The sequence below is a fragment of the Amborella trichopoda genome, chromosome 13 (assembly GCF_054954075.1).
Source record: "Amborella trichopoda isolate Santa Cruz 75 chromosome 13, AtrichopodaSantaCruz75HAP2 v2.0, whole genome shotgun sequence".
Classification (NCBI taxonomy): Eukaryota; Viridiplantae; Streptophyta; class Magnoliopsida; order Amborellales; family Amborellaceae; genus Amborella; species Amborella trichopoda.
The window spans coordinates 27,893,337-27,921,331 of NC_142348.1; the positions used below are offsets into that span (position 1 = coordinate 27,893,337).

General features: G+C 36.2%; 1 protein-coding gene and 1 long non-coding RNA gene across 2 annotated transcripts; one reads left to right on the forward strand and one right to left on the reverse strand.

Moving 5' to 3' along the window:
- The first annotated feature begins 255 nt into the window (after positions 1-255).
- LOC18444979 (uncharacterized) lies at positions 256-2,004 on the forward strand. The gene is made up of 2 exons (XR_016048635.1): positions 256-1,032; positions 1,168-2,004. It is a non-coding gene; the product is annotated as an uncharacterized LOC18444979 (long non-coding RNA).
- Positions 2,005-4,798: 2,794 nt separating this feature from the next.
- SCE1 (sumo conjugation enzyme 1) lies at positions 4,799-27,993 on the reverse strand. Its single transcript, XM_006855128.4, has 5 exons — positions 27,862-27,993; positions 27,698-27,781; positions 5,497-5,649; positions 5,278-5,391; positions 4,799-5,158 (listed from the first exon to the last, which is right to left on the reverse strand). The coding sequence occupies exons 1-5, from the start codon at positions 27,928-27,930 to the stop codon at positions 5,096-5,098; spliced, it is 483 nt and encodes a 160-aa protein (XP_006855190.1). The 5' UTR covers positions 27,931-27,993; the 3' UTR covers positions 4,799-5,095.
- Between the last annotated feature and the right edge of the window lie 2 nt (positions 27,994-27,995).

Sequence of the window (27,995 nt, forward strand, 5' to 3'; positions counted from 1 at the left end):
GTTCAATAAAACAGGCATGTTTCAGCCATTTATCCTTAGTACACCTTGTCTATTAGTGCATCCATAATCCTTACTAATATTTTAATTCTTCAAAATGAGCCATAACAATGTGTCTATCTGTAATATGAAAGATGACTGTTAAATAATGTGCTGATATGTAATGAATTTTTTGCATTGGTTATTATATTTTTCTACCTTCTTATTGGCATCTTTTGATTTTTGATTTTTGATTTTCTTGTTTTTTTAACTGGTTAAAGTGATGGTTGCTAAATTGTGATGCGATTGTTTATGTAATAGTAAGTCCTAGCTAGATATCACTTCGCACAATGTGGTTATGCAAAGCCTGTAATTTCAGTTTTGCAAGCTTACGTATTAGCTTTATTGGGTAGGGCTTATATAAAGCCCATAACTTCAGTTATGCGTACTTATATATTTATTTTTATCTGGTGAACCTTATATAATTATAGGAAACCTAAATTGGGGTAACGCAATCTGATAATGGGGTAAGGCAATCTTGTTGTGCTGAATGATGGTACCATGGTTGGGGTTTTCATTTGGAAGAAAGAACTTGAAGTGCATTTGTAAATGGGATACATAAATGTGATTATTCTTTATAATGGTTTTTCTATGGTATCTTGTTGTTGTATTGAATCTTTGGAATGTGATATCTAAATTTCATAGGCATGGACACCCAACCTTCAACTATGCCTCCAACTTCACAACCCAGGAGTAGATCCCAAAAAATTTCTCAGTGGAGTACTACTCAAGAACTTTCTTTCATTTAGTTTATGGTAGATGAGGTAAAGAAGAATAGAGAAACTAACAGCCAACATAAGAATGTGAAGAAAAAGGGACCTCATGTGGGCTTCCAATGGGAAGCCTGGGATAGGATGAGTGCTAAGATAGTGGCCTTGTATGGTGATTCATTCGACCGTGAAACATTGAAAAACAAACACAAATTGATTATGAAAATGTACTCTGAGCTCAAGAAACTAATCGGGTCAACTGGCTTTGGATGGGATCCGCTGAGAGGTATGGTGACCGTTGAGAATGAACTTTGGGATCAATATATAAATGTTAGTTTATTGTTCCACTGGCATCCTTTTATAGAAGTCATATCTTTTAGATAGTTGGAATTCTTAGTAGTACATATTTGTACCTTCACAGGATTACCCATGGGCTGGCAAGTTTAGAGGCAAGAGTGCTCATGATGTTAATGTGCTGGACAAGATGTTTGGAGACACTGTTGCTGATGGGAGGTATAGTGAGACTTTGGTTGACGACGGCACCGATAATAGTGCACCTCCCTTTGAAGTAGATGATTCACCAATAGAGTCTCCTCACTTAGATACTAGTGATGAGGATAGCGATATATCGACACCAAGCAATGCTCGTAGAACATCATCGTTGCAATATAAGAGGCCCCACCCTAATACTCCGTTTGAGGTGTCTGAGAAGAAAAGGCAAGGCACTCCTACTAAACAAGTGGCTCAAAATTTAACTAAATTGGTGGAAATTATGACGAGTCTCCAAGCTACCATTCAGCATGAGATAAAGATGAAGAAATGCGTGGATGATGTTGACGAGCTATATAAGAAAGGGGAGGCGGGCTTAGAAGCCATCTTGAAGGCTAACTGTATTTTCCAAAATGCATCTAAAGTTCATATGTTCCTAGCCTTGTCGCATGAGTACCAAGGGGCGTTTCTAGAGAAGGACATGAGACCACTGGCAAATTAATATTTTGGCGTGAAGTTTTTCTTTAGCCATTTTATTTTATTTTATTTGGACTCATAAAAGTTTACTTTTGGCAGTCTAAGCACTCCTTTTTGTTTGTCTTGAACTATATCTGAATGGATCAATGAACTTCATCTCTTGGAGTAGTTTTCCTATTGATGAAACAAGACGTTCTTCTTTTAATGAAAATGCTTGACATTATGTTTATGTGTGGTTTGTATATGCATAAGTAATTCTATTTGGTGAATATATGACATTACTATTTATTTTTTTCGTTTGTATAAAATGTGATATTATCTATTTGATGACAAATAATTAACTTATGTGTTTGTGTTTTTCTATTTGTAAAATGTGAAATTTTCCTCTTTGAATTTATATATGTCTTCTCAACTTTAATTTCTAGTTATGGATGATATGGATCATTTCGAGCGGCTTACATTCAGTGCAATGCTATGTGGTTTATATGTCATGTGTTATGTGACCTTTCGGTACTACAATACATATTTAATGAGGAAGAGAGTTCACACTGCTCCACTCACAGGGCTGAAGTTTGTTGCCTATATATTAGAGGGACATGAGCAAAATTGCTTTGATCTATTGCGTATGGAACGTCCTGCATTCATTGAACTTTGTAGGTTTTAAGAGACAAGACCACACTGCGAAATACTAGATTTGTATCAATTGAAGAACAAGTAGTCATATTCATAAGCATTGTTACACATGACGAACATAATAGGATGACACAAATTCATTTCCAGCACTCCGGCCAAACCATTCGTTATTATTTCAAAAAAGTACAAAAGGCTATTTTGGCTATAGGAAAAATGTTTATATGGCCTCTAGGGACAAAAACACCAGCTCACATAGCTGGTAATGAAAGATATGACCCATATTTCAAGGTAACTAATAGTAAATTTTAAAATTCATTGCAAAATTAGTAGCACTGATTTTAACAAAAAATCCTCCATTACAATGGCTAAACAATTCATTGCATTTTCTATCAGGATTGTGTAGGCGCAATTGATGGAACCCATATCCCAACGTGGGTTAAGAGCCACATGCATAGACGATTTCATAATAGGAAGGGTGTATTATCCCAAGATGTGATAGCTATAATGGGCTTCAATTTTGCAATTCCAATATATAATTGCTGGATGGGAACGATCTGCATCGGACTCCAAGATCTTGTACGATGCTTTGGAAAGGGAGACCGGTCAATTAACAATGCCTAAAGGTAGCTCAATTTTATAACTCTTATGTATAGTAGTTAAGTAACTGACCATGTTTGTCCAACTTGTGCAGGAAAATATTATCTTGTGGATGGGGGCTAACTGACCATGAGGGGTTCTTTGCTTCCTATAGATTGGTTCGCTACCATGTAAGTAATTTTGAGACTGGCAATGGGGCACCTCATAACGCTAAAGATTTTTTTAATAACGTCCATTCATCCTTGAGGAATGTTGTGGAGAGAACTTTTGGGTTATGGAAAGCACACTTACCAATTCTAAAGAAGCAATTTCTGTATCCACTCAACACACAAGTCAAAATAGTAATTGCAATGGTTGTTTTGGACAACTTTATCATGATGAATGAGAGGAGTGGATGGTTTGTATGAGCTGCAATTTGGAGAAAGAATTTTTGAGATCATAATCAATGAGGTAGATGACGGTGATCAAGTAGCAGCGCAAAATAATGAGAACCATGTCGAAGGAGTACAACTGGGAGATGAAATTGCATCCCAACTGTGGGAGGACAATGTAAATCATTAAAAAAAAAAAAAAAAAAAAAATTCATATACAAATAAAAATCTCTCATTATCTTCGTACACTTGAGAACCATATATTGGTGATATAGGACCTTCATAGCGCATTTGATTATCGGTTAGTGGTAAAATATTTTATAAAATGGTTTACCATGGGATATTCAATTTACGTGTTCCTCTTAATTTGGAATATATGATGCATGACTCATACTTTAACCCAAGCTCTCACGTATGGACTCTAGTTCCCTCTCTCTAAAGCCTAAACAAATCCAATTGATGCGTATGACATTAGTTTATAAATCTAATTGACACTAAGAATTATATTTCGTATACAAGGAGCTTGGATAGATGCGTATAACATTAGTTTATAAATCTAATTGACACTAAGAACTATATTTCGTATATCAGGAGCTTGGATAGAACAGATTTTATAGATAGAATTAATTAGGAAACATAAATAATAATACAATAAATCACTATAAAACCATTAGTAACTTACAAATCTATCCTTCTTGCTTGATCTACTGTGGATGACCTACTAGATTTTTGTTAAAATTAACATTACCCTCGAATACAAATTCTTCCACGTATGGATTAAATTGGTTAATTATCAGGTCTCCAAGTTTAATAATTTCTAAATGGTACCAAACACGGGTTTCTAAGCTCCTCTAAATTTCAGACAACTTACCAAACACAATACCTTTTAGTACTAGGAGGCAGAACATCCAGCTTCACAGAGAAGGAACTTCTGGGTTCTAGATAACAACCAACTTCCCGTTGTCAAACAGACCCTTTGTAAACTCCTTTGAATAACCTAGTTTTTTAGGTTACTTACAAATTGCAAATAAAATACATTTTCAGCACCAAAGAAGCCAAGTCCCTAACAACTCATTTCACAGGGGTGCCTCTTTTTCTGCCTACTGTACGGTATGCAAGCTTAAAATAGTATCGCTCTATTTGGTTGCACACCGTACGGTGGGGAGAAGAAGTGATTAGCAACCTCTTCAGAATAGGATGCAATAGCGCTACTTATTAGACCCAAGTAGGCAAACCATCATAAACCATGTCGGTTTTGTGTGGTAGTATTTGTTGGTTAGGCACTAAAGGGCTGCCCATTTACAGTAGATCTTATGGAATCAACATGCACAAGAGCTCAGTGACAAGAATTTCTGAATTAATGGCAACCCTAATCACCATAGTAGATCAGCTTATCAAGCAAAGGTCCCGTCTCTGGCAACCTCATTTGCTATAGACTATGAAAGACAGCTAGCTGGATGTTGAACTTTGATGAACAAACAGAACTGTGAAAGATGTCCTTTCCACATCCAGCAAAATGTTTAGGGGCCGTGCAACACACACATGAACAGAGGCATACCTCGGTGACAAGTTCACAGTAAGTTTGGGAGATACATACATTTAATAAAGAGTAGTGTGAATAAAGATGAAGCACACCAAATACCAAGGAGAGATCCAATATGACTTGTATTCTGAGAGAGCCTAGAACCAATCAGTACTACACTTAAAAGAGATGGTTTCCACTTATATAGAGAGCAAAGAATTTGCAGAATCTAAAATTAGCAGATGGTTCTGCTACCACCACTATAGAAGAGGAGGGTATTGCTTCGCCTGCTGTCGCACTCTTCTCTTGTACTCTGCCGGTTCCTGTAACACCCATATACATACACGGGGTGTAAAACATTTAACAAAGGCAACATCTTTTTCAAAAAAAAATATGTGACGAAGCAATAAGAAAAAAGAACAAACACAAAGTACGCGTTAACCTGGATGAAAAGATGATATCCATCTGTTTGGGCAGGATCAGCTGGGTTTGGCTGGTCCAATAAATCCTGAATCCCAACAAGAATTTGCTTCACAGTGATGGCTGGCCTCCACCCCTATAAAGAATCCGACCAACAAGTCCTATCAAAATATGCCATGCAGTGTGCAGTGCATGCCAAGTAAATACAGGAAGATCATTTATTTTCCACATATGTACTCACACTGTCCTCGTTGAGAATGGAGAGACACACAGTTCCAGAAGGGTACACATTGGGATGAAAGAAGCCAGGAGGAAACTTGCACTTTGGAGGTTTGCTTGGGTAGTCTTCACTGAAGTGAAGTGTGATAGGGAAGTAGCCACCTTCCCAGTCGGTCTGTGCAGCCCATCAATAGCATTTCGGTCATTGAGAAATTCCACAAGAAAATACAACTCAAGAAGATGGGAGGGGGAAATCTTCAGACATTACTTTTGTTTATTGAATGCAAAACTTGCACAAATAACAACCTAGTATCCTCACAAAAAACAAGGAACCTAGTTTCCAAAAATCACTTTGTAGATATTGGACGAGGGTTATTCAAGCATGCTGCTCATATTGAGAATTATACATGGCACCTTTCATGTAATAGACTTAGCATTCTCAAACTCCACATATTCTGCGGTCTGCTTAAATTGAAGTTTCATTTTTCAAAACTTTATAGTGTCAAAAGCTTGAATTCTCAAAGGCAAGAAAATTCGGGAGAACTAAAAATATAGTGTGATGAATGTTGAGATTGATTGAAAAAAAAGTGATCAAGATGAGTCATAGAAGATAAAGTTGGAAACAACCTACGCAAGCAAGCTTCCCATCCCAAAAGAAATCAAAACGTTATTAAGACATTCCACAAAAAGCATATACACAGCAATAATTTTTATAGGCCACAAACTAAAAGACTGGAATTATAATACATCATGACATAGTGCAACCGATGATGGGTACTTTTTGTTTTGAGAACTAGATATTAATATATTGTACCGACTGCAAACCAAGGAATTAAAATTTTACTGCATCCAAGACTGCATCAGATTAGATGCTGTACTGGGAAGGCTAGCAATTCGGAATTCAGAATGAGGGCAAATTGGAAGGTGATCTTTGAGGCTTTTCTACTTTGATTCGCTCACCTACCAAAAAAAAAATTCACTACACCCTCTAACCAGTATTTTAAATCTTGCAGGAACATGACGCTGCAAATTCAGAATAATTCAAATTCGCAACAATTGCAGCAGTCTCCTCCAAAACTGAAGATACACTGTTAATGCTTATTAAACTTTGTGTTCTTTTACATTATGTTCAGGCACGTGCCCATCAACCACCACCGCCAGAGCATGAGCATGAGTTCTAGAATCTAGCAGAAAAAAAGAATTTTTGATGGAAAAAACTTGAGAAAATAAAAAAAGCACCCAGTACCAGAAAAGCCAGAAACAAACTGCTAGAAAGCTTATTTCATGTGAAAAGCCTGGTAAAGGGTTAGGTTAGCAGGCCGACTCACCGAGTCCGAGCAAGAACAGGCCGGTTAACCTGCATCCAGTTCAACCGGCAATTTTTGAAACCCTTCCTACATCAATGACCATGTGATTGCAGACATTGAAAGAGTAACACAACCACGGCACTAATGGTTTAAACTGCAGGGGCCGAAAATGCATCAAATACATTTTACCCGACACTTCCCATTAAATGCTTATTAAAATTCTCATTACCCCATAATAATTTTTTGATGCTTAACTATTAAAAATGCCTCAGGAAGACTGCAAGAGTGTTAGATTTTAAATGACATTTTTGTTGTATGCATCAAATATATTTTGGGAAACAAATTCATTGGCCTACCCGACCCCATTTTGGGGGCCTTAGGGGCATGTGTTTTGGCCTAAACTTGGCACACATTCTCTTGGCTGTGATGGAGAAGCCCATTGAAGAAAAACACCTAAAAATATAGCTATTATATTTTGAACTTGATAACCGCAGATCAATAATATCATCGGCAGCTATATCAAGCCTAAGAGCTCAAATCAACTTTCTTAAAAAAAAATTATCTTGTGATGATGAGGCAAACTACAAAATTTGACCAACACCATTTTTCCTTTCCAAAAATGGACAATGCTTTTTCTCTACTAAAATTAAAAAAAAAATAAACATTTCTAGCCTTAAATTTTTTTCACGATCTTTGTCACCCAGAGCACAAGGATGTCTACACCAAATTGGAGGTGAAGCAAATGCCCGTAAGGCCCTTAAAATAGGGGAGGGTGGATGCTATTCTGCATAGCCCTTGGCCAGATCTAATATTCTCCCATATGTATTGCACAGCACTTTGTGTAAGAAATACTAGATAAAATACTTCTCCACTTCCAACTCTAATTCATCCGTAAGTTATTAAAATGCCTAGAGAATGACAGAATGCTATCAGAGTAGTAGAGGCAGCTATTTCCAGTGGGAATTGCAAAGGGTATGCCACAGAAGTATTAGTTTTGGGTGTGAGAGTACTACCCCAGTTGTTACTGGCTCAGTCATTGGGGACTTCAAGGGGCTGCAGCATAAATTCTAGGTTCAAATCGCACCTACAAGAAAGAAATTCCACCCAAGTAGAAAGCTCCAATAGCTATTTTCAAAACAGATAGGGAGCTCATATAAGTCTGACAAGTTGCAAAACCCATGCATGCAAGACTTTGGCCTCTACCCACGCAAAATACGAATTACACAAAGCAGGTGTATCTCACCCTCCGAATAGGTAATGATTTGTTTATATAATATTTACCACATTATTCTGCTGACGTCAACCGTTCATCTTCATCTGCTCAACCGGATTCAAAGGTCTTGAGTGTGGACAGTTCATCACACCCATCCACTGTCAATGTCACTGTCATCAATATTGACCAGTGTGATGCCAGCATACAGTATCCCATAAGTGCATGTGTACACATATTACAACTACTTTTCATGCACTCCAAACTCCCGAACTGTTGGAAGCTACTGCTTCTCTCCCATACTCACCAACTAAACTTTCAGCTTTTCACCATCCACTTCTTCATAGAACTTGCCCCGCCTATAAAATCCACAATATCAGTTCCTCCAATCAAACTCCTCAAGAGCCTCAAATACTAGAAAATAGTCAACATCGCCAACATGCACCACCATGTAAAACCATGTTCCTAATTTGCACATCCACCAAACACAAATACAGTGCCACACAAAATATTTAAAATAGAAACTCATAGAACTTGAAAATTCGCTAGTTCATGGACCTACACCTATCTAGTTGGCTCCCTTTAAATTATTGATTACTACCAATACCATCATTCACTCCACTGAAAAATGTTGAAGAATTCGCATTTGGCCAACAAGGACAATTTCGAAATATAGCCACGCATTAAGTGATCTTCAAACACTTCAGCTTATGTATGTTTGCTTTGACAAAAGAGGCCAAACCACTTGTGCAGCAGCAAACGGACAGCACCAATCTAGGAATGAGTTTTTATTTTCTTTTCTTTTTTGTGAATTTTTTAGCCAAACAAGCACAAAAACCTGGGGCAAAAATATCCGAAATGTAAAAACACACAGAATGAAAAATATCTTCTATACTTTTTACAAATGTAAATGTGATTAGTAAATGAATTGTTTTTTAACAGCAGTGAAGAGTAAATGATCAGTAAACAATGTATAGTGATTAGGTGTATAAAATACATGCACAGATGATTCATCTTTTCCAAAGGTTCTTTTAGTATAAGAAAACAACAAGGAAACACAAAATATACGGAATGGGCCAATAAGGAGCTAAAAGTCTCAAAAGGCCCTTTCTGGCTCTCCTATTCAGAATAAAAACTGCTCCTCGAGTCCAAAATCTTCCTTACTTTTCCCTCTCGTGCACGCACACTCACACACACACACACAAAATTAACATAAATGTTCCTTATACACACAATTATTGTAGATATTACTTATTTTTTTCTGTATTTAAAAAATGTCCAATGCTTATATTTTTAAGCTCATGTCCTGTTTTTTGAGATTTCCAAACAAAGTCTCCTTATCTCCTTTTTTTCAATGAAGAAAAGACTGGTTCTGAAACACTCCTAACTGGTCCAAAAAGAGCCAAAAGCCATGCATTCATCCACAACATTGATCCATTCACCCATCGATACATGCATTGCCACTCATCATATATACATCCATATCAGTGCATTCCATTTCACTTAAAACTCCTAAATATCCATCAATACCATTACATTTCTTGGGCTACATCATACCATCCAATCACCTTGAGAACCCTGAACACATTCCATCTAGCCCATCCATCAATCCGTCCATCCATAGATTCACTAACCCAGAAACACAAAATCCTACCATCTCCACTCCATCCATGCATATATACATCTTACATCCATTCATGGCATTTCCATCACCGCCCATGAAAAGCATGACATACATACCCATCGATGTATGTATCCATCACGCATAGCCACGATCATTTCTGGTTTCTCCACATTTGGCAATTTGATTGATTTTGAAAGGGCTATGAACTTTTACTCCATATTAACCCATCACAAATCAAAAGACCTTATATTTTAATCCCTTCACCGCTTCATTTTCATTCCCAAAGACGAGTGAAAGAATTTTTCAAAATTTAAAAAATGTCCCCAAGTATTCATGAACCAATTTTTTTAGATTTTAAATTTTCCCAAAATACCCCCAATTCGGAACTTGAAGATCCTAAACGGGACTTTTTTGCTTTTGAGACTTTGAAATTTCAAGTTCTAGTTCTGAACTATAGGTTTTTTTTGTAAGTACGCTGGTTCTGAACTGGGGTTTTCCTCTTTTTGTAACAGCGCTAGCTCCAAACTGAGAATTTTTTGATAAAGAGCCAGATCAAAACTGGTCTTGCACTCAAAGAAAAAAACAAGTGACCCCAGTTCAAAAAAGTTCCATATCAAGTCCCTTGTATTTTTTGAGGAACTTCAAGTTCCGAAACGAATTTCCAGTCTTCTTTATTTTTTTCCTTTTTCTTTTCTAAGGAAAATACCAATTCAGAACTTCACACTCTGAAATAGTCCAAAACGTCGCAAAGCCTATGCATTTAGCCTTATCATTGAAAACACATTATCTTTCCATTCACCCATCGGTTGCCACTCTTCATCCATACATTCATATTAGTACATTCCATTTCATTAAAAACCCATTATCTTTTATCTAAAGACCTACCCAACCATCTATACCATCACATAGTTTGGGCTGCATCATATCATCCATCACTTTGAGAACCTGAACACATTACATCTAACTAGTGATTTAAACATCACCGAGTCATAACGGACTCGGGCGAGTCGACACGGGAATTTATCACCCCATGTCAATTCCAGTAAAAAAACGCGGTATCGCCTGGTTCTAGAGAAGAACCAGCGATTCTCTACAGTGAACCACCCAAGTCACTGTTCAAGACTCCATGAACAGTGTAAAGCATGAAAAATCATCACATTTGAAATTGTTTTGATCAATTATTGGAACAAATAGACAGGCTTTGGATCTCACTTTACAGCCTTATTGATAATTATAATCGAATTCAAAGGTCGAATTTAGATAAAAAATTCATGGTTTTGTGAAGAACACGAATGTTTTTACGTTTTTCGCCATTTCATGGATTACAGATGATATAGGGCACTATTTTTTATCAAATCAAAGGGTTCTTACTCGTCATAAGTGTTATCGAGTAGAAATTGTACATCATTTTCGCTTATTTTGGTCGATTACAAGTCAAGTTTGGATTTGAAGTCACAGTTTCAAAAGAACAAGTAAGAGCTGCTTTTTCTCCACCGTTTATTCGATTCCAATCGATTTTTAGCAAATATTTTCTTCGTATCATAGTTTTGGTTCTTTATAAAGTTATTGACCATAAATTGTAGCCTATTTTCTCTTTTTTGATTGAATTGTGGTGCATTTTTTATTTGAGTCACAGTTTTCTCGAGAACAGTTAGGATTTTTTGTTTTTTTTTGCCAAACTATAAATTTTAAACGAATTGAAGCACCATTATGAATTATTTCAGAGGGTTTTTGAAGGTAATGTTGTTCTTCATATGATTTTGGGTGTAATTTGTGGGATTAACCAATTTTTGTTGCTCAATTTTTTAAGAAATGGAGTTGTGGCTGCATTTTTAGAAAAAGATTAAAAAATCCACCAAATTGAAATTTTCAGCTGAATTAGGACATTATTTTGAATGAATTCAGAGGGGTCTTGAAGATAACAATGTTATTCAGACGATTATTGGTGTTATTTGTGTGATTAACCAAATTTTGGTGATCAATTTTTTGAAAAATTGTGATTGTTGGTGGTTTTTAATTTTTTTTGAAAAATCGTTACCAAGTTTTGATTATCATGAGAAATTAACTTGTATTTTTCAATTTAATGGTTAAATTTGATGCATAAAATGTATATATGTTCTTGATACATATTTTACAATTATATTGTCTTGATACATGTAGTGGCCTTGTGAATGACTATATCATTGTAAATATTATTTGTGGCAAGTCTATATGTAGCGGCATTGTGAATGACTATATCATTGTAATTTTTTTTTTATTGATAATATATCATTGTAATTTTTTTTTTTCTTGATCCCAAGTTTGGCTTATACATACTCTTTTTATCTATAATGTAGCATAAAGAAATGTTTTTGCCAGTAAGAACTAATTCAAGCTTGTCAAAATGAAGATTTGTGACGAGTCTATATGTAGTGGCCTTGTGAATGACTATATCATTGTAAATATTTTTTTTATTGATATTATATCATTGTAAATTTCTTTTTATTTTTCCTTAATTCTAGGTTTGGCTGATACATACTATTTTTATCTATAATGTTGCATAAATAGAATATTTTTGCCAATAGGAAGTCATTCATGCTTGTAAAGATAAAGATATGTGGCAAGTCTACATGTAATGGCATTATGAATGACTATATTATTGTAAATATTTTTTTGTATTGATAACTATATCATTGTAAATATTTTTTTTTTCTTGATTCTAGGTTTGGCTGATACAGACTATTTTTATCTAATGTTGCATAAATAAAATATTTTTGCCAGTAGGAACTAAAATATTTTTTCCAATAGAAGTATTTTGCATAAACAACAAAGATAACTTCATAAATTACCCTTACACATTTATCATTACACATGGTGATTATTTTTCATATTGAATTGTCAGGTTCATTTTTAACCATTTACATCTTAAAACAATTGAACCATGGCATAGTCCAGGGAAGACCTTGCATAGGGTTAGACTTGATCTCAACAAAAAGACAAAATTATTTGTAATTACTGCCAAAACGTGATTAATTGTAGGGTATATAGGCTCAAGCAACACTGGACAAATGTTAAGGGAGATGTTTCTGCGTACAATAGTGTCGCTAGCAATGTAAGAAAGCAAATGGCAGTCATTCTCAAGGCTGCCAAGGCTAATAAAGTCGCAAAGCAAATGATGAATGAGGAAATAGCTGGCTTATATACGCTATCGAGCGGGATGGATTCAGAGTAATACAATCATGACTTGGAGATGGCCACAAGAATGAGCTTGCACAAAACATACTAGAGGAAAAGCGGGTTCGAAATGCCCGGTGGTTATGGCATGGGCGTGCATGGCAGGCCCAGCCCAAGCATGCATGACGGGCCCAGCTCTAGCATGCATGGTGGGCCTAGCTCGAGCATGCATGGCGGGCCCAACGCGAACATGCATGACGAGCCCAATGCGAGCATGCATGGCGAGCCCAAGTCGAGCATGCATGGCGAGCCCAGGTCGAGCATGTATGGCAGGCCCAGCTCGAATACGTATGGAGGAGTTGGTAGTAATATGTATCCAAAGACAAGGGATGTTGAGGAAATTGTTCCTCATTTATCTAGGAGCACCAGTATTGCAGGTCATGGTCACATAAACCCATTTCTCTCAAAGCCCAAGTCACAACAAATGACCCTTAAAGGCATGATGAAAGGTACAAAGAACATGTTGGACAGACATGTTGGTAAATGATTCTACGATAAAGGGATCCCCTTTGATGCAGCCAATAGCCCATATTTCCCACTTATGATCAACGTAATCCTGAGAGCCGGGCCCAGAGCAAAGCCCCCAACTGCATATGAGCTCACTGGGCCGATCTTAGATGAAGGAGGAAGAAGTTAAGAAGTGGATTGAAGAATATAAACAAAGTTGGCTAAGAACAGGTATTACTCTTATGAGTGAAGGTTGAATAAAGTTAACAAGAAGGAATATCTTACCTTCTTGGCCTATTGCCCAAAAGGTACAGTCTTCTTGTCTAGGAAAGACGTCTTAGGGGAAAAGAAGAATGCAAAGTTCTTGGTATGACTATATGACCCAGTGTCCACAAAACCGGCCGGTTAGATCGCTACAAGTGGGGTGGCGATTTCGATTAGGGCCGGTTTTAAGGTGCGCGAAGTAAGACAGCACTCTCCAAAAAAAAATCGGGACCAAAACTGACCGGTTCAATGTCGAACCGACGGTTTTTCTTCAAAACGGGTCGGTTCTGTTATAACGTCGTTTTAAAACATCAACTAACAGCCGTTATTTGACACAGGCCCGTTATTTTTCATAGAACAAGATTTTGCATCTTTTTTTTCTTCCATTTTGTAGTTTTTTTTTGTTTTTTCGGTCAAATATTGATTTTATACAACGTAAATTTTCTATATATCATCGATTATTGAATCAAAAGTCGAAAAACAAAGAGTTCTTGGCGGATTGAAGTGGGGATTTTTTAAAATTAGAAATTTCTGCCATTCTATCAAATGCAGCTTTAATACCTGATATATTTTCATAAAAATGGAGGGCTTTGATTGATTGTTGAAGGATTCAACGTTTACATATTTCAATTTTTCCAAAACGATAAAGATTTGAGGTTTGTTTTGGCCCGATGTACTGCTGCTTGAAGAACTATTTTTATCCAAACAAATTGATTTCTGATCGATCAGTTGATCGATATTTATCGAATTGATCACTGAAGTTTGATCATGAAGGCGTTATCTATCAAATAAAGTAGTTATTTTGATTTAATATTGATTAAATGTTTTTATATCTGCATTTTTTCCTAAATTTTCGTGAAGTGAAAAATCCGCAATTTTTTGAATAAAAATCTCAATAGTGAATAAATTTTCATGAAACTTGGGGCATTTGAATCTTCATTGAAGTATCTATCATATCCCCATGTCAATTTGTTAAAAAAATGAAAGATTTGGGGATGATTGCGACTCTAAAGTTTTTGTGTTATTTAGCTCGATTTTAGGGTTCTTAACAAAAAATTGTGTTTTTAATAAAATTACGTTTTGTTTTTATAAAAATATGTAATTTGTGATGAATATGAGAAAAAAAGAATATATATTCTTTTTTTATTGAATTTTATATATTTTTTGGTGAGCTTGTTGGATTGTTTTTAATGTTATATATTTTTTTACAAAAATATGTTTTTTTGTGATGAATCTGAGAATAAAGTATTTGTTTCTTTTTAATGTTATATATTTTTGGTGAGCATGTTGGATTGTTTTTAATGTTATATATATTTTTTTATAAAAATATTTTTTTGTGATGAATATGAGAAAAAAATTATTTCTTTTTACGGTTATTTTTGGGGTATGTTACTAATGTCCGTGTTCTCAACTTCTTGTTTAGTTGTGACATTTTCTTCTAATTTGTTTTTCTATTTGTTACAAGCTATCTATCATTTGTTGCAACTTCATACTCCTTAAATATGTTTATCAGCCTCTATGAAGAAAAGAGGTAGAAACTAAAAAGTGTTTTACTCATCTCTCATGTTTCCACATGCTGAAATGGATAAAAACTTAACCTGTTTTTTTTCTTTAAATATGCATCTTAATTTTACATTTTAAAGTTGCCATTTTATATAATTTTTTTTTTTTCATGTTAAAACCCAACTCAAAAGGTTACTGAGTAAATGAGAGGTGAGTAAAGTTGCCATTTCCAAATCAATTTGGCCATTTGAAAATCAACTTTGCCATATTTTTTTAAAATATGTCATTTGGCCATTTGAAGCAGCACTTAACACCTTGACCCACACCCTGCATTTGATAAACAAGTTACTAAGTAAATGAGGTGCTCTCTCTTACTACCTTGACTCACAACCCTTCGAAAACTTGTGAACATCATGCCACAAAAAAATACGCTCTCAAACCCAATTCTAAACCATATTAAAGGGTTTTTCAACATTAAAACAACATTTTTCAACATCAACTTTAAAACAATATAGAAGCAAATATTGTTGCATCACCCATTGTTAGTTGGACTTTGTAACTTCACCCATTGAATTTATGTGAAATTATAAATTGTCTTGCATATTTTCATAATATTCAAATATTAAATCAAATAAAAAGTTGTTTCAAAATTTTTTATAAGATAAATGCATGTAATATGATGGTGTATACTTAATCTAAGTTTTTCTTTTTTCTATAATTTTTTTGGGGATTTTGATCCTTTTTTTTAAAAAAAAAAATCTACTTAACCGGTTAATCGCTCTGGTTAGTCCGGTTCCAATTCGAACCGCTCCCAACCTCATGATCGGTTAATCGTTCCGATTCGATTTTGCGAACATTGATATGACCAGATAGTGGAGGAGGTGGGAAATAAGTATGTGGTCCAGTTATTACAGACAATGCGAGTGCTTGTGGTTTTGCAGACAACAAGTTCATGGATAAGAGGAAGCATCTACTATGGACTTTGTGTGCTGCACACAGCATTGATCTTATGTTAGAAGAGATCGGCGAGATAAAAATTGTGAATGAGACTCTAGAAGCAGTGAGGTTCGTGTCAAGATTTATATATAACCACTCTAAAATCTTATTTTTGTTTAGAGAACAATCTGAGAAAAAATAGATAATCAGGCCTACCATAACCTGTTTTGCGATAGATTACTTGGTTGTGGACTCCATTCAGGAATCCCAAGCTGCATTGAAGAGATTGTTTACTAGCGAAGAGTGGTCAAAAGACAGCCTCTCGAAGTCCAGAAATGGCCTAAAAGTGGAAGGCATAGTCACAGGTAGCAGGTTCTGGTCTCGGTGTTCCAGTGTCGTAGAGGCCACTGCCTCTTTGGTCACATTGTTAAAAATGGTGGATGCAGACAAGAAAGATACTATGGACATCCTTTACAAAGGTATCGAAAAGGTCAAATCAGCTATTGGGGAAAAGTGTAGTTTTGGTAGTAAAGTGATCGAGATTATAAAAATAAGGTGGAACACCAAATTGAGCTGCCCAATTCATTATGCAGGTACATATATATTTATATCCTTAGAATGTTTAATTCCAAAATATATTTTTAATGTGCATTTAAATGACCTTTCTCTATCTATGTATTTTCTAGGTTCCTACTTCAACCTAAAATTTTTTATTTGACACCTGAATATCCCAACAAGATTATGGAAAGGGTCAGATACATAATTGCTCTGCTGGAGAGAAGCCATCGAAATCAAGTAGCGGCAATACAGGAGGTAAGATTTAATATTTGGGTAAGAGCTTCATTGAGTTGTTATATTTGTCAAGAATAACTAATGCACTAAAACGAAATATTTTTGTTTTAGCTTTCTATGTATAGGGATGCTATAGGATCCTTCGGAAGTAGACTTGCCAAGAATTCTCAAACTACGATGAATCCAGGTTAACCCCTAACTAACACTTTGTTCTCTCATATCTTTAATCTTATGAATTGTTCTTGCCCTTACAATGCTTTTTGCATTTTAATCCATCTAAATGTGGGAGATATATGGTATTGATGTACCTCACCTATGGCGGATAGCAATCAAGGTGCTCTCCCAGACATGTTCTGCTACTGGGTGTGAGCAAAACTGGAGTACTTTCCAATGCTTGCACACTATTAGGAGGAATCGACTCATTTTGGAGAGGCTTCATAAGCTAGTCTACGTTCATTACAACTTAAACCTCCAAGAGAGACAAATAAGAAGGAAGATTGAAGACTACGGGCCGATAGACTTGGACACAATATTTGTCACAAACAGCAAAAAAATGGGCAATAGAAGAAAAGGAGCCAATATTGCACAAAAGAGTATTCCTTGAGGCTATCGGTGAGGAATATCATGAAGAAGGTAACGAGCAGCATGAAAGAGGAAGCAGCCCGCTAATATATCCACAATTCGTCATAGATGTTGGTGGTGTTGCACCTAACGAGAAAGAGTGAGAAGGGGGCATAAGGGAAAATGAGAGAAATGATTCAGAGGCTACCCTATCCCAACCAAATTATTGACATACCGAGTCCCAACAGCAAGAGGGTAGGGGCGAGCATGACAATGTAGGTGAGTATGAAGGATGGACAAGTTTCGGGGATTTTGGATTAGGAACGTGATAAAACACTAACACTCAGGGATTTGGGTATAGTCAGATGCCCACTAATTTAGATGTTTCGTTCCTAAATCGAATCAATGAATTGTCATGCAAATTCAATCAATGGCACCAACGTGACCAAGATGAAAAACGATATCGTCTTTCATTTTGATATTATATCGTATTTTACGAATTGTATGCTTTATTATAATCCATGTATGACGATATACTTCATCCATGATAATTCTATGTTTCTCCTCTTGTATGATGTAAAATTAATAGTTAACAGTAGTTCATACAGGGAAAGAACATCTCAATATTCGCATATTGATGCAAAAAAAAAAAAAAATGAAAGTTCTTAATGGAATACCTTCATTTCTTATTAGATTCCTAAAAAAAACATTTATAATAAATTTTAATAATTTTTTTGGATTTTTTTAAGGCTGAATCCAATTGATTCAGCCGATTCACGATCCAAATCGTCGATTCAGATAGGTTTTTGGGTGCCCGATCCGGAGCACCGATCCGTTTTTTAAACCACTGTATCTAACTCATCCATCAATCCATCCATCCATTCATCAATTCACTAACACAAAATCGCAAAACCCACCATTCCCTCTTTTACCCTTTCGTATGTCCATGCATCAATCCATGGCCTTGCCATCATCCCGCCCCATGAAACCCATGGCATCCATGCCCATCTATGTATGATTTATACATGCCACATGTCACTTTTGGTTTATCCCCATTTGCCATTTGATTGATTGTTAAATGGCTAGGCGGCTTTATTCCATGTTTGCCCAACATAAATCATAAAACCACACAAATCCCTTCGCCGACTGATATTAGTTCCCAAAGGCAAATGAAAGACCTAATGGGAAACTTAAAGTTCCGAATCAGTGTTTCACTCAAACAAGAAAAATCCAAGTGACCCAATTAAAATTCTGAACCAAGGGTATTCGAGAAAGAACTAAAAAAATCTCATAAAAAGGGACATGACTATAAAATATAAAGAGATTTTTCTAATACTGCTATGTAGGTGTCTGCGTGTGTTTGTGTGTCTACATACATAGAAGGGAGTGATTCATGCCACGATTATATAGTAATACAATGAAACAATCATCAAAAACTATGCTAGGCCCATTTGTTTGACCCCAATTTTTAAACATACACTTCATTCTGATGAATAATTACAAAAAATAAAATTTGAAAACGCACCCTAAAAAGTATTTTTTAACTCAAGTAACGTAGCCGCCCTTGGTAAGATGCTTAGATCAAGCATTAGAGTGATGTTTGTCCTTTAGCAAACGCTATATATCGCTTTATTCTAGACTATCGGTTTGCTCCCACAACTCTACTTATATATGGATAGGCTTAGCGATTCATCTTGATATCTTGATGGGGTTTTTACTCTACTCGTTGGGACTGATCTCAGATAGAACAATACCACTTGATGCTCCTTGTTTCATCGGAGGTGCATTCAAACAAATCCTTTTCTTTGCTCTCCTCTTTTTCAAACTGTTTTCTGCATGTTTTTCTCCTCCGAAACAAGGTCTTATGCATTTCACGAGATCATTAAATGAACAATGTTAAAAAAGAAAAAATTGACAGTGTGGTGTGTTGTAGAATAAACACACACACACAACGAATGTGAGGACAAGTGAGATTTTAGTGACAGTAGGCCGACATCAGGGGTCAACATTGAGTCCATATCTCTTTGTTTTAGTTATGGAAGAGGTACTAGGCATTCACAAGATAAGAAACTGTGGTGTACGTTGTTTGCGGATGGGATAGTTATATTGATGAGACTAGAGACAACATAAACGTAAAGTTAGAACTTTGGAGGATGCTTTAGAAACTAAATGTTTCAAAATTAGTTGAACGAAGATAGAATATATGGAATGCAAGATTAACAATAATAAGAGCAAAAACGAGGAATTAGTTAAGATTAATAGCCAAGAAGTACCCAAAAGACACCATTTGTGATATCTTCAATGAATAATCCATGAGAAAGGAGAGATTGAGGAACATTTTTCTCATGGAATTGGAGCTACGTGGACCAAGTGAAGATGTGCTTTTGGAGACTTGTGCGATCTTCGCATGCCAATGAAATTGAAGCGGAAATTCTACTGGATGGTTGTAAGACCAGTCATGCTTTATGTGATGGAATGTTGGCCTATTAAGAAACAACATATCCATAAAAGAAGTAAACCTGATATAAGGATGTGGAGATGGATGAATGGCAAGACATGGAAAGATCAAATTCGAAATAAATACATTCTAGAGAACTTAGGGGTAGCACCGATAGGCGATAAAATGAGGGAAAGTAAAGTTTGGTGGTCTGGTCATGTGCAGCGTCAACTTAGAATAGCACTGGTTAAAGATGGGTGATTCGGTTCAAGTGAAGGGTTTTAAAAGGGTGAGGGCAAGGCCCCAAAGGACATGATAGAAGTAGTGAAAAAAGATATGGCGACTTATGGTCAGACTAAGGCCATGGCCTTTGACAGAGTAGAATGGCGGAAGAGGATTCGCGTATCCGACCCCAAATAGTTTGGATAAGGTACAGATGATGATGATGATCTTGCGATTCGTAGCAAAAGTGGTATGCATAGTTTATGAGCTAGGTTCAGTCCCATAAAAGACATGGTTTTCTAAGAATTATTCACACAACTTTGAAAATTCATCAAATCTTTTTTTACTTCTAGTTAGCAAGTCAACTTGGATATTCTAGTGACAACAAAATGACTTTGATTACTAACACATGAAATAAATTTAACTGTTTTTTAATAAAAAGGATCTTTTATATTTTCTTTTTAAGACATTGGACCTACAAGAATTAGTTTTTGAGTTTGGACCCTTCTCCAGCATGTGGTTTCCTTTAGAGGGGCAAATGATTTGTTTCCCCTAAATAAGAACTCAAGGAAAACCTAGATGACAATAGTGAGAGGAGAGAAAGACGGATTCTCCATTATTCCCCCCTTTCGGTAGGTAACATCCAAGTCAACACTTCCATTAAAGCTTTTCAAAGAGCACGTAATGCAAATCAAGAGCTGATTGCTACAAAATCTTAATTTTATTTTTAGAGATGTGGGTAGACTTTTTATTTTTTATTAGGGTTCATTTATAGAAATAGGATTAGTATGAGTATTTTTTAGTTGATAAAGTCCTTTTTTTTATATATGAGTTGGGATAAGTCCGTTTTTTTTATGAGTTGGTTTAGGAAGGTTTTGTGTCTTTTTGAAAGCTTAGTCCTAAATGATAAGGATATTGCTTATTAGTAGATAAGGAGTGCGTTTTATTAGGAGATAAGGAGTACGTTTTTATTAGAAGATGAGTGCATTGGTAAAGAAATCACGTTAACTATTTTGGTGAGAAGCAAAACATTAGAGTATAAAAGACATTGCAAACAATTGGTTGGACGTTGACTATTTGGTGAATAAACAAAAGTGATCTTTGCATATCTTGTAGAGCGAGAGTGGCCATTTGTGAGTCTTTCCTTTCTTCCTTCTTGTGCTTATGGGCACGTACGTTTTGTTATCTTATTGCTGATTTCTTTTCTGATTTTTATTTATCACTAAAAAACAATTGTATTTGGCGAGTGTTTGTCGTCAATAATTCCAATTGCGTCAGGTGGTATCAAAGCGAGGTGGTTGCTACAAAATTTTAATTTTATTTTTCACCTGACACAGTTGGCATTACCGACGACCAACACTCGACAAATACAATTGCGCTTTAGAGAGAGAAATAAAATTCAGAGGAGAAATCAACAATAAAATAAAAAATGTGTAGATCCGAGTCCTCCGATCCGTACCCACAAGCACAAGAGGGAAGAAAGGAAAGACCGACAAAGGGCCACTCTCTCTCTCTTGACACGATCTGCAAATACCACTTTTTTTTATTTACCAAATAGTCAATGTCTAACCAATTGTTTACAATGTCGTTTATATTTCCATCTATACAAAGTTTTACCTCCCACCACAATAATTAACGTAATTCCTTTACAAATACACTCATCTTCTAATAAAAACGCACTCCTTATCTCCTAATAAAACGCACTCCTTATCTTCTAAGAAGCAACGTCTTTATCATATATGACCAAACTTCCAAAAAGACAAAACCTTCCTAAACCAACTCATATAAAAAAACGGACTTATCCCAACTCATATAAAAAAACAGGGTTTCATCAACTAAAAAAAACTCATACTAATCATATTTCTATAAATTAACCCTAATAAAAAAAATATATACCCGCATCTCTAAAAATAAAATTAACAAAATTAAAATTAAAATTTTATAGCAATTGAATTTTGATCTGCATCAGAAAGCCTAGCCTCCTTCCTCAAGCTTTCAGACTTTCATACCACAAAAGAGTCAAAACACACATCATTATCATCATCTAAACCTTATCCCAATTATTCGGCATCGGCTACATGAATCTTATTCTGCCATTTTGCTCATTGTTTCAGGATTCACGACAAGATTTGACAAAGTTTATGCTGGCTGCCCCACTTAACACAACCCTCCTCCTTCACCCAGGCTTGGGACTAACATAACTGGTTTGGGACCTACCAAGGCATAGTTATGTTAGAAACAAAAATTAGAAAACAAAAATAACCTAAGAAACAAATATTTTAAAATAAAAAGAAGAGATTTTTTTCACAGTAGATTAATAGATAAGGGCATATGCAAGAAGAGAGAGATGAAGCTCAAAGAGAAGCCATTAGAAGTATGCCTTCTCTCTATAAAACATGAAAGGGAAGAAGGTTTAATACAAGCAATAAATTGTTGACTATAACATGAACAAAAGTCAAGGCTGATTGCAAAACTAAAAAAGTTTTTAAGCTCAAATTGGATTTAGTTGCCAGGGGCCGTGTTTGCTTTTTGTGAACAACTGTAATGGAAGTCTAAAGCTTGATGCAGTTTTCTTATTGCTTGGTGTTGGGGCTGATTTTCTGAGAGTAGAGCGGTCCAAAAACAGGGATTTGGGCTTTGGTGTAGTGAAACCTAGAGAGAGGCCTCAGAGTATTAAAACCTAGAGAGAGAAAAGTAGTGAGGAAGCTAAAAACCTCTCTTTTTCTGGTGTGTGTGTGTTGATAGCTTTCTTATGGCCCATGCGATGCATAAACTACGGTCCTGAATTTTGTGTGTACGTTTATCTCACTTCCTTACTTAATGCATAAGGATTTTGGCTTTTGCTTAATGTGGTCCATGTAAAAGCAAATGTTTTAGAGAGGGTGATTGGGTACTACGAGGGTTGTACACAATTAGGCAAAGAAAGAGTAGAGATGCCATTAATGCAGCAGGAAAGCTGTGAATTTCTATTTAAGATCCCTAAGAGGTTGTTTGGATTCCTCAAAAAAGATATCCGGGTAATGGTTTTCCAAAGAGATTGTCTATTTCCACCAGTTGGATCCAAAATCTAGGAAGGATTTTTTTTTTTGCAGAAATGTTTCTCTATTGTAAGCCCAAACTGGATAAATTTTATCTCCATGCCTTCACCCTAAAAGATCTTTTTTCTTATCAATTTTCTGTCACAAAGCCAAACCCTATCACCTGAAACTCACTCTCATTTACATCATGCACAAGTGCCTTAAATCAGCCACCCATTCACTCTTAGTGGCCAAAACCTCCAATGTCCTCTCTCTCATCCCCATCCTATCCTCCCTCTCTCTAGCTAAAGATACCAGTTTTGTTGGCGATTTGCAGGATTTTCAGTTTCAGGTGGTATTCCAGGCGGTTTTGAAGGTCCATTACAAACAACTGATCGCCCACCTGGTTTTCAAAGCCTTATGCAATCACTCATGCAGTCAAAGATGTTTTGGAGGCACCATTACCTAACTCATGCCCCACCCATGCAATCATTAATGATCCATTTGGCATTACAATATCAAAGGGTGGACAACAATGTTTGCAGTTGGAGGGAAAGACCTCAACCATGTCTTACTTGAATGGACCTTGGTCTCTGATCTCTCTCTATAAACTAATCTCATTCCTCCACATCAAAACCAACAGGTTCATAGGCAAAATCCCTAACCAAGGGACTTTCTCTCTCTAACAGAGCTATATTTGAGCAACAATAGATTTACAGGGCCCTTCCCCTTTTGTTTTATTGCTGCTTAGTCTCATATAACTTGACCTTCAATAAGTTTAGTGGAGTTTTCCATGATCTTTCCACCACTAATTTAGATGCAATTTTCCTTATAAATTATCAGTTTGAGGGGACAGTATCTCTAAGTTTAGGGATTCAAGGGTGTATCCAGATGCTCTCCAAACAGCAAAAACCTATTTTCCAGGAAATATCTTTTGCAAGAAATATATTTTCTGGAAATATTTTAGATAATCTTTTTGGGGATCCGAACAGCCCATAAACTGTTGCTTCATGCCTATACAGAAGAAATGGCTAATCCAAGAAGCCTTCTCTCACTCACCAATAGTTCTCTCTCTAAGCTTTTTACGTTTCCCTGAATTGCAAGCTATGATCCTAAATGGGTTTTCTCTTATGCTTATTCTCTCTCTAAAACCATGAGAGTTGGAAACATTCTACCTATGAAACTGGTAGAAAATTGAGCACTCTCTAAATTACTTTCTCTCTTCCCTCCAAATATTTTCATTTAGGTTTTCTTCAATAAACTTTCTAGGGGTGAATTAGTCATTCACGCATCTAAAAAGAAGTGACAAGGATGGTGGATGACAAAGTCATAAATTAAAACATTAGAGGTCCAATGACTTGAAAACAAAAAATCTAAAATCTTCTTTTTCTTAGAAAGCCCTAAATTTATTTAAGAAAAACTCTTCTATAATAGAATTTTATGCTAAAGGCAGTTGGAAGCAAGTAGCTTTTTTCCAATATTGTTAGGTTGAAGGCAACTAATAATCACAGGGAGGATATCATCTTACAAATTTGACATTGCATTGAGATCACACTTTTTTATGACACTCTATATAACAATAAGAATTACATAAGAATACAAAATTTCAACTTCCTTTCGCCACACCTTTGGACTTCGCATAATGGAAAAATAGAAGCCTGCATGAACTTAAAAAATGGGCCTCAAGAGTGTAGATAAGAAGTGCGTTGATGGTCCACAAATACCTTGATAATGGGGATGTGATCTTCATTCAATACTCAATGAAAGAAGCAGACTGCATTAGCGCTTCAGAGATATGGAAATTCAAGAGGCATTGTTGCAATTAGAACCCTGAGCCCTCAATTGGCGAGCTCTCTCATAGTTATCTGAATTTCATTAACACAAATCTTCAAATTACAATTGATAAATTCAAGCACACGAAGGAGAATCAGCCATGCCATTAGACTCAGCACATGAAGTTGAAGCAATGAGATCCTTGCATAGAAGGTGGCCCACCAAACAGCCCTTACTGACTGGCATAGCCACCAACATTATTCAATGGCAAGTATGATCAAGTATAGGCCCACCACTTCCTCACAATAAGCTACTTAAAATCTCAATCAAACAACTATATAATTATCCCAAAGGCATCAACTCAAGCCGAGAGTGGAAGTCAATCGGGAGTCTGGATCACAAAACAGATATTTGGTCTCGATCTGCTTGCCAGATGGGATAGCATATATCTGACAGCTGCAATTAAATCATAGCCATTTGCCTCAAAGAAGGCCACCGAAGAGTAAAGCAACAACATGTGGTGAAGGCAAATCATAGAAAAAGGCTATAAACCCATTAGAGGAACAACAGATGAAAGATATGGAACCAGAGCCCTTGTCAATGGCTTCAACTCTGGCTACATTCATAGTTGTGTGTACAAGCGTGTTTGCACTACTCTCAACAGTGGCACCACATAAAGAATCGACCATTCCACGGTTATGGAGTCATCCACAGAATAGTCTAGCATATTGCTTTAGGGAAGTCAAAAGTGAAGGCAAAAGAAAATAATCGAGTCATCCACAGAATGGTTTAGCACATTGCTTTAGGGAAATCAAAAGTGAAGGCAAAAGGAAATAATCTAGCAAGGCTCTGACACCTAGATTGTGGTGGCCATTGAACTTTGATAACCCACCAAGAGACTGGGTCATCGTAGTAGCGAGGGAGGCGAATCCTTATGGATCACAAGTTGCTGCAAGGCCCATTTACATAAAATCAAAAGACCCAACTCCTTAAGCCAAAGGGGGAGATTCAATTTAATTGTGACTAACCCAGACATAGTTTGGTTATCTTTGGATGTAACTGAAGTGTTGAGCCTAGTTTGGATTAAAAAAAAAATGGATCACTACTAGTGTGCTTGCCAAAATTTTCTTACTATACAACTTGGTGGTATAGTGAAGGTTTACAGCCCCCCATAAACAATGTTGGGCCCCCTAGTCCCTTGGAGTATAATGAGTCAAAGTCACCACTGCAAGCAACAACACTTGCTCTCTAGGGCTCTGATTCTTATTCTAACAACCAATACCTGATTTTTCGTCATTCTAATGTGAAAACAATTCAAGCCATCCCTTGAGCAAAGGCCAATCCCCAATATGGCATTTTTTACCTCACCACCAAGGAGATTTGGCATACAAGAACGCAGCTGAAGAGTCAGATGCAGAAGCTTTAAGAACAAAGGAACTCATAGGAATGCAGTTTCGAAACATTAATATGCCAAATTTTCTTTGCAATTAGTAAATATGTCCATTCACATGGATTTTGAGAAAATGTAAAAATGTGAGAAGAAAGGACTAACATAATTTATTGAACTAACAAAACTAAGACAGATTGATGTTGACACCATATGCTGCCTCCCCATTTTAGAACCATAAAAACCATGATGTATGCTAAGCAAAGAGGTCACATCCCAAATCCATCGTGGCCTTATTACATGATAAGAAAAGAATGTAACTAGGCCTCTAAGAAAAGAAATAATAAATATAGGCCTTCTATTAATATAGATAGCATACTAAATCCCATAACTGGATAAATCTATGGAAATTAAGAAGCTAATCCTTCAAGAAACCAAAAATAAAAATAAAAACGAGATGAAAAATAGTTCACTATCCAAGATTAATAACACATCTTATAGAACACAACCACCAGTTATTCTCCATAAAATAGTAAGTGTAGAAGACGGAAGTTGCAACAGGTATATTTAAGTTATATAAAAGCAAAAAGTCATCATCAACCTTATTAATCATGATTTGAAAAGCAATATCCTTTGGTCCCTGAATACTAGTTGCATAGGAAAGAAATTAATATTTGAACCTACTGCCAGTACCAATAGGATTACTAGAAGAAAGAATTTATGAACAAAGCATTTTTACCATACAAGAAGCATACATACTAGACAAGAAAAAATGGACAAGCATAATTTACTATATAGCAAAATAAATGAGGCGGCAACAGTCACAGATACTTGGGTATCTAGAGAATAGTAACAGCATCGTCCAAAGGAAGCCAGCACAAATGATTTTTCAGGTTCAAATATATGGCATGTGCATGAATTAGAAAACTTCAGCTAGAGGCAAGGAGAAAAACTCGTGGCCACCAGTAAATCATTGCAATGAAAAATCACTCATGCAACAAGTTAATCTCCATAAAAATTAGTCCAAAACCACCAATGGTGACTGTCGAAGAAATATGATCATGGATTAGAAAAGCTTAGGTGAAGCTGCTGAATCAAGATTCAAAAATGAAAAATTTGTCATTCATGAACAATAGCAAAGAGAAGTTAAAGAAGACCAGTGTCCTTTAACTGACCCAGAAAAGCTAATACCCTAAACAACTCTTTCCAGTTATCCAACAGAACAATAACACCCCACTAAGTTCAAATTGATGTTTTGCCCCTGATATCAAAAAAAGGTTTCACATTTGAAGAAAAAATTATCTATAATTACAAAAACGATAACCCTAAAACAGTTGGGGAAAAAGCAATATCCAACTAACATCAGAAACGCGAGTAGGGGACAAGTCAATAGAACAAAGATGCTTTAGGGCCTCAAACTTAAAGCTATATGTTGAGACGAAGTACTAAAACAACTATTTGGAGCTCCACATCAACCAATCGGTCTCATATATTCTAGAGAATGAAAAAGCATGGGTAGGCAACACCTACCGCTTGCTTGCCAGGAATGGTGCATTGCCAAACCATCAAATTAACAGAGCCATCGGGCAGCGTCTCTGGTTTTGCCACGAAACCCTGCAACAAGAACAGGAACACGGAAGTAATGAAGAGAGAGAGAGAGAGAGAAAACGGGAAGTGGGCGTAAGATTTGATACATGGGGGTGATTCTTTCGCCAGGCCTTCCGCTCCTCAGCGAGACGGCCGCGCGCAATGCCTCCAGACATGTCCTCTTGCTGCTGTGCCTCCAAGAGAGAGAAAGATCGATGCTCAAAGAGAGAGAGGGGACATG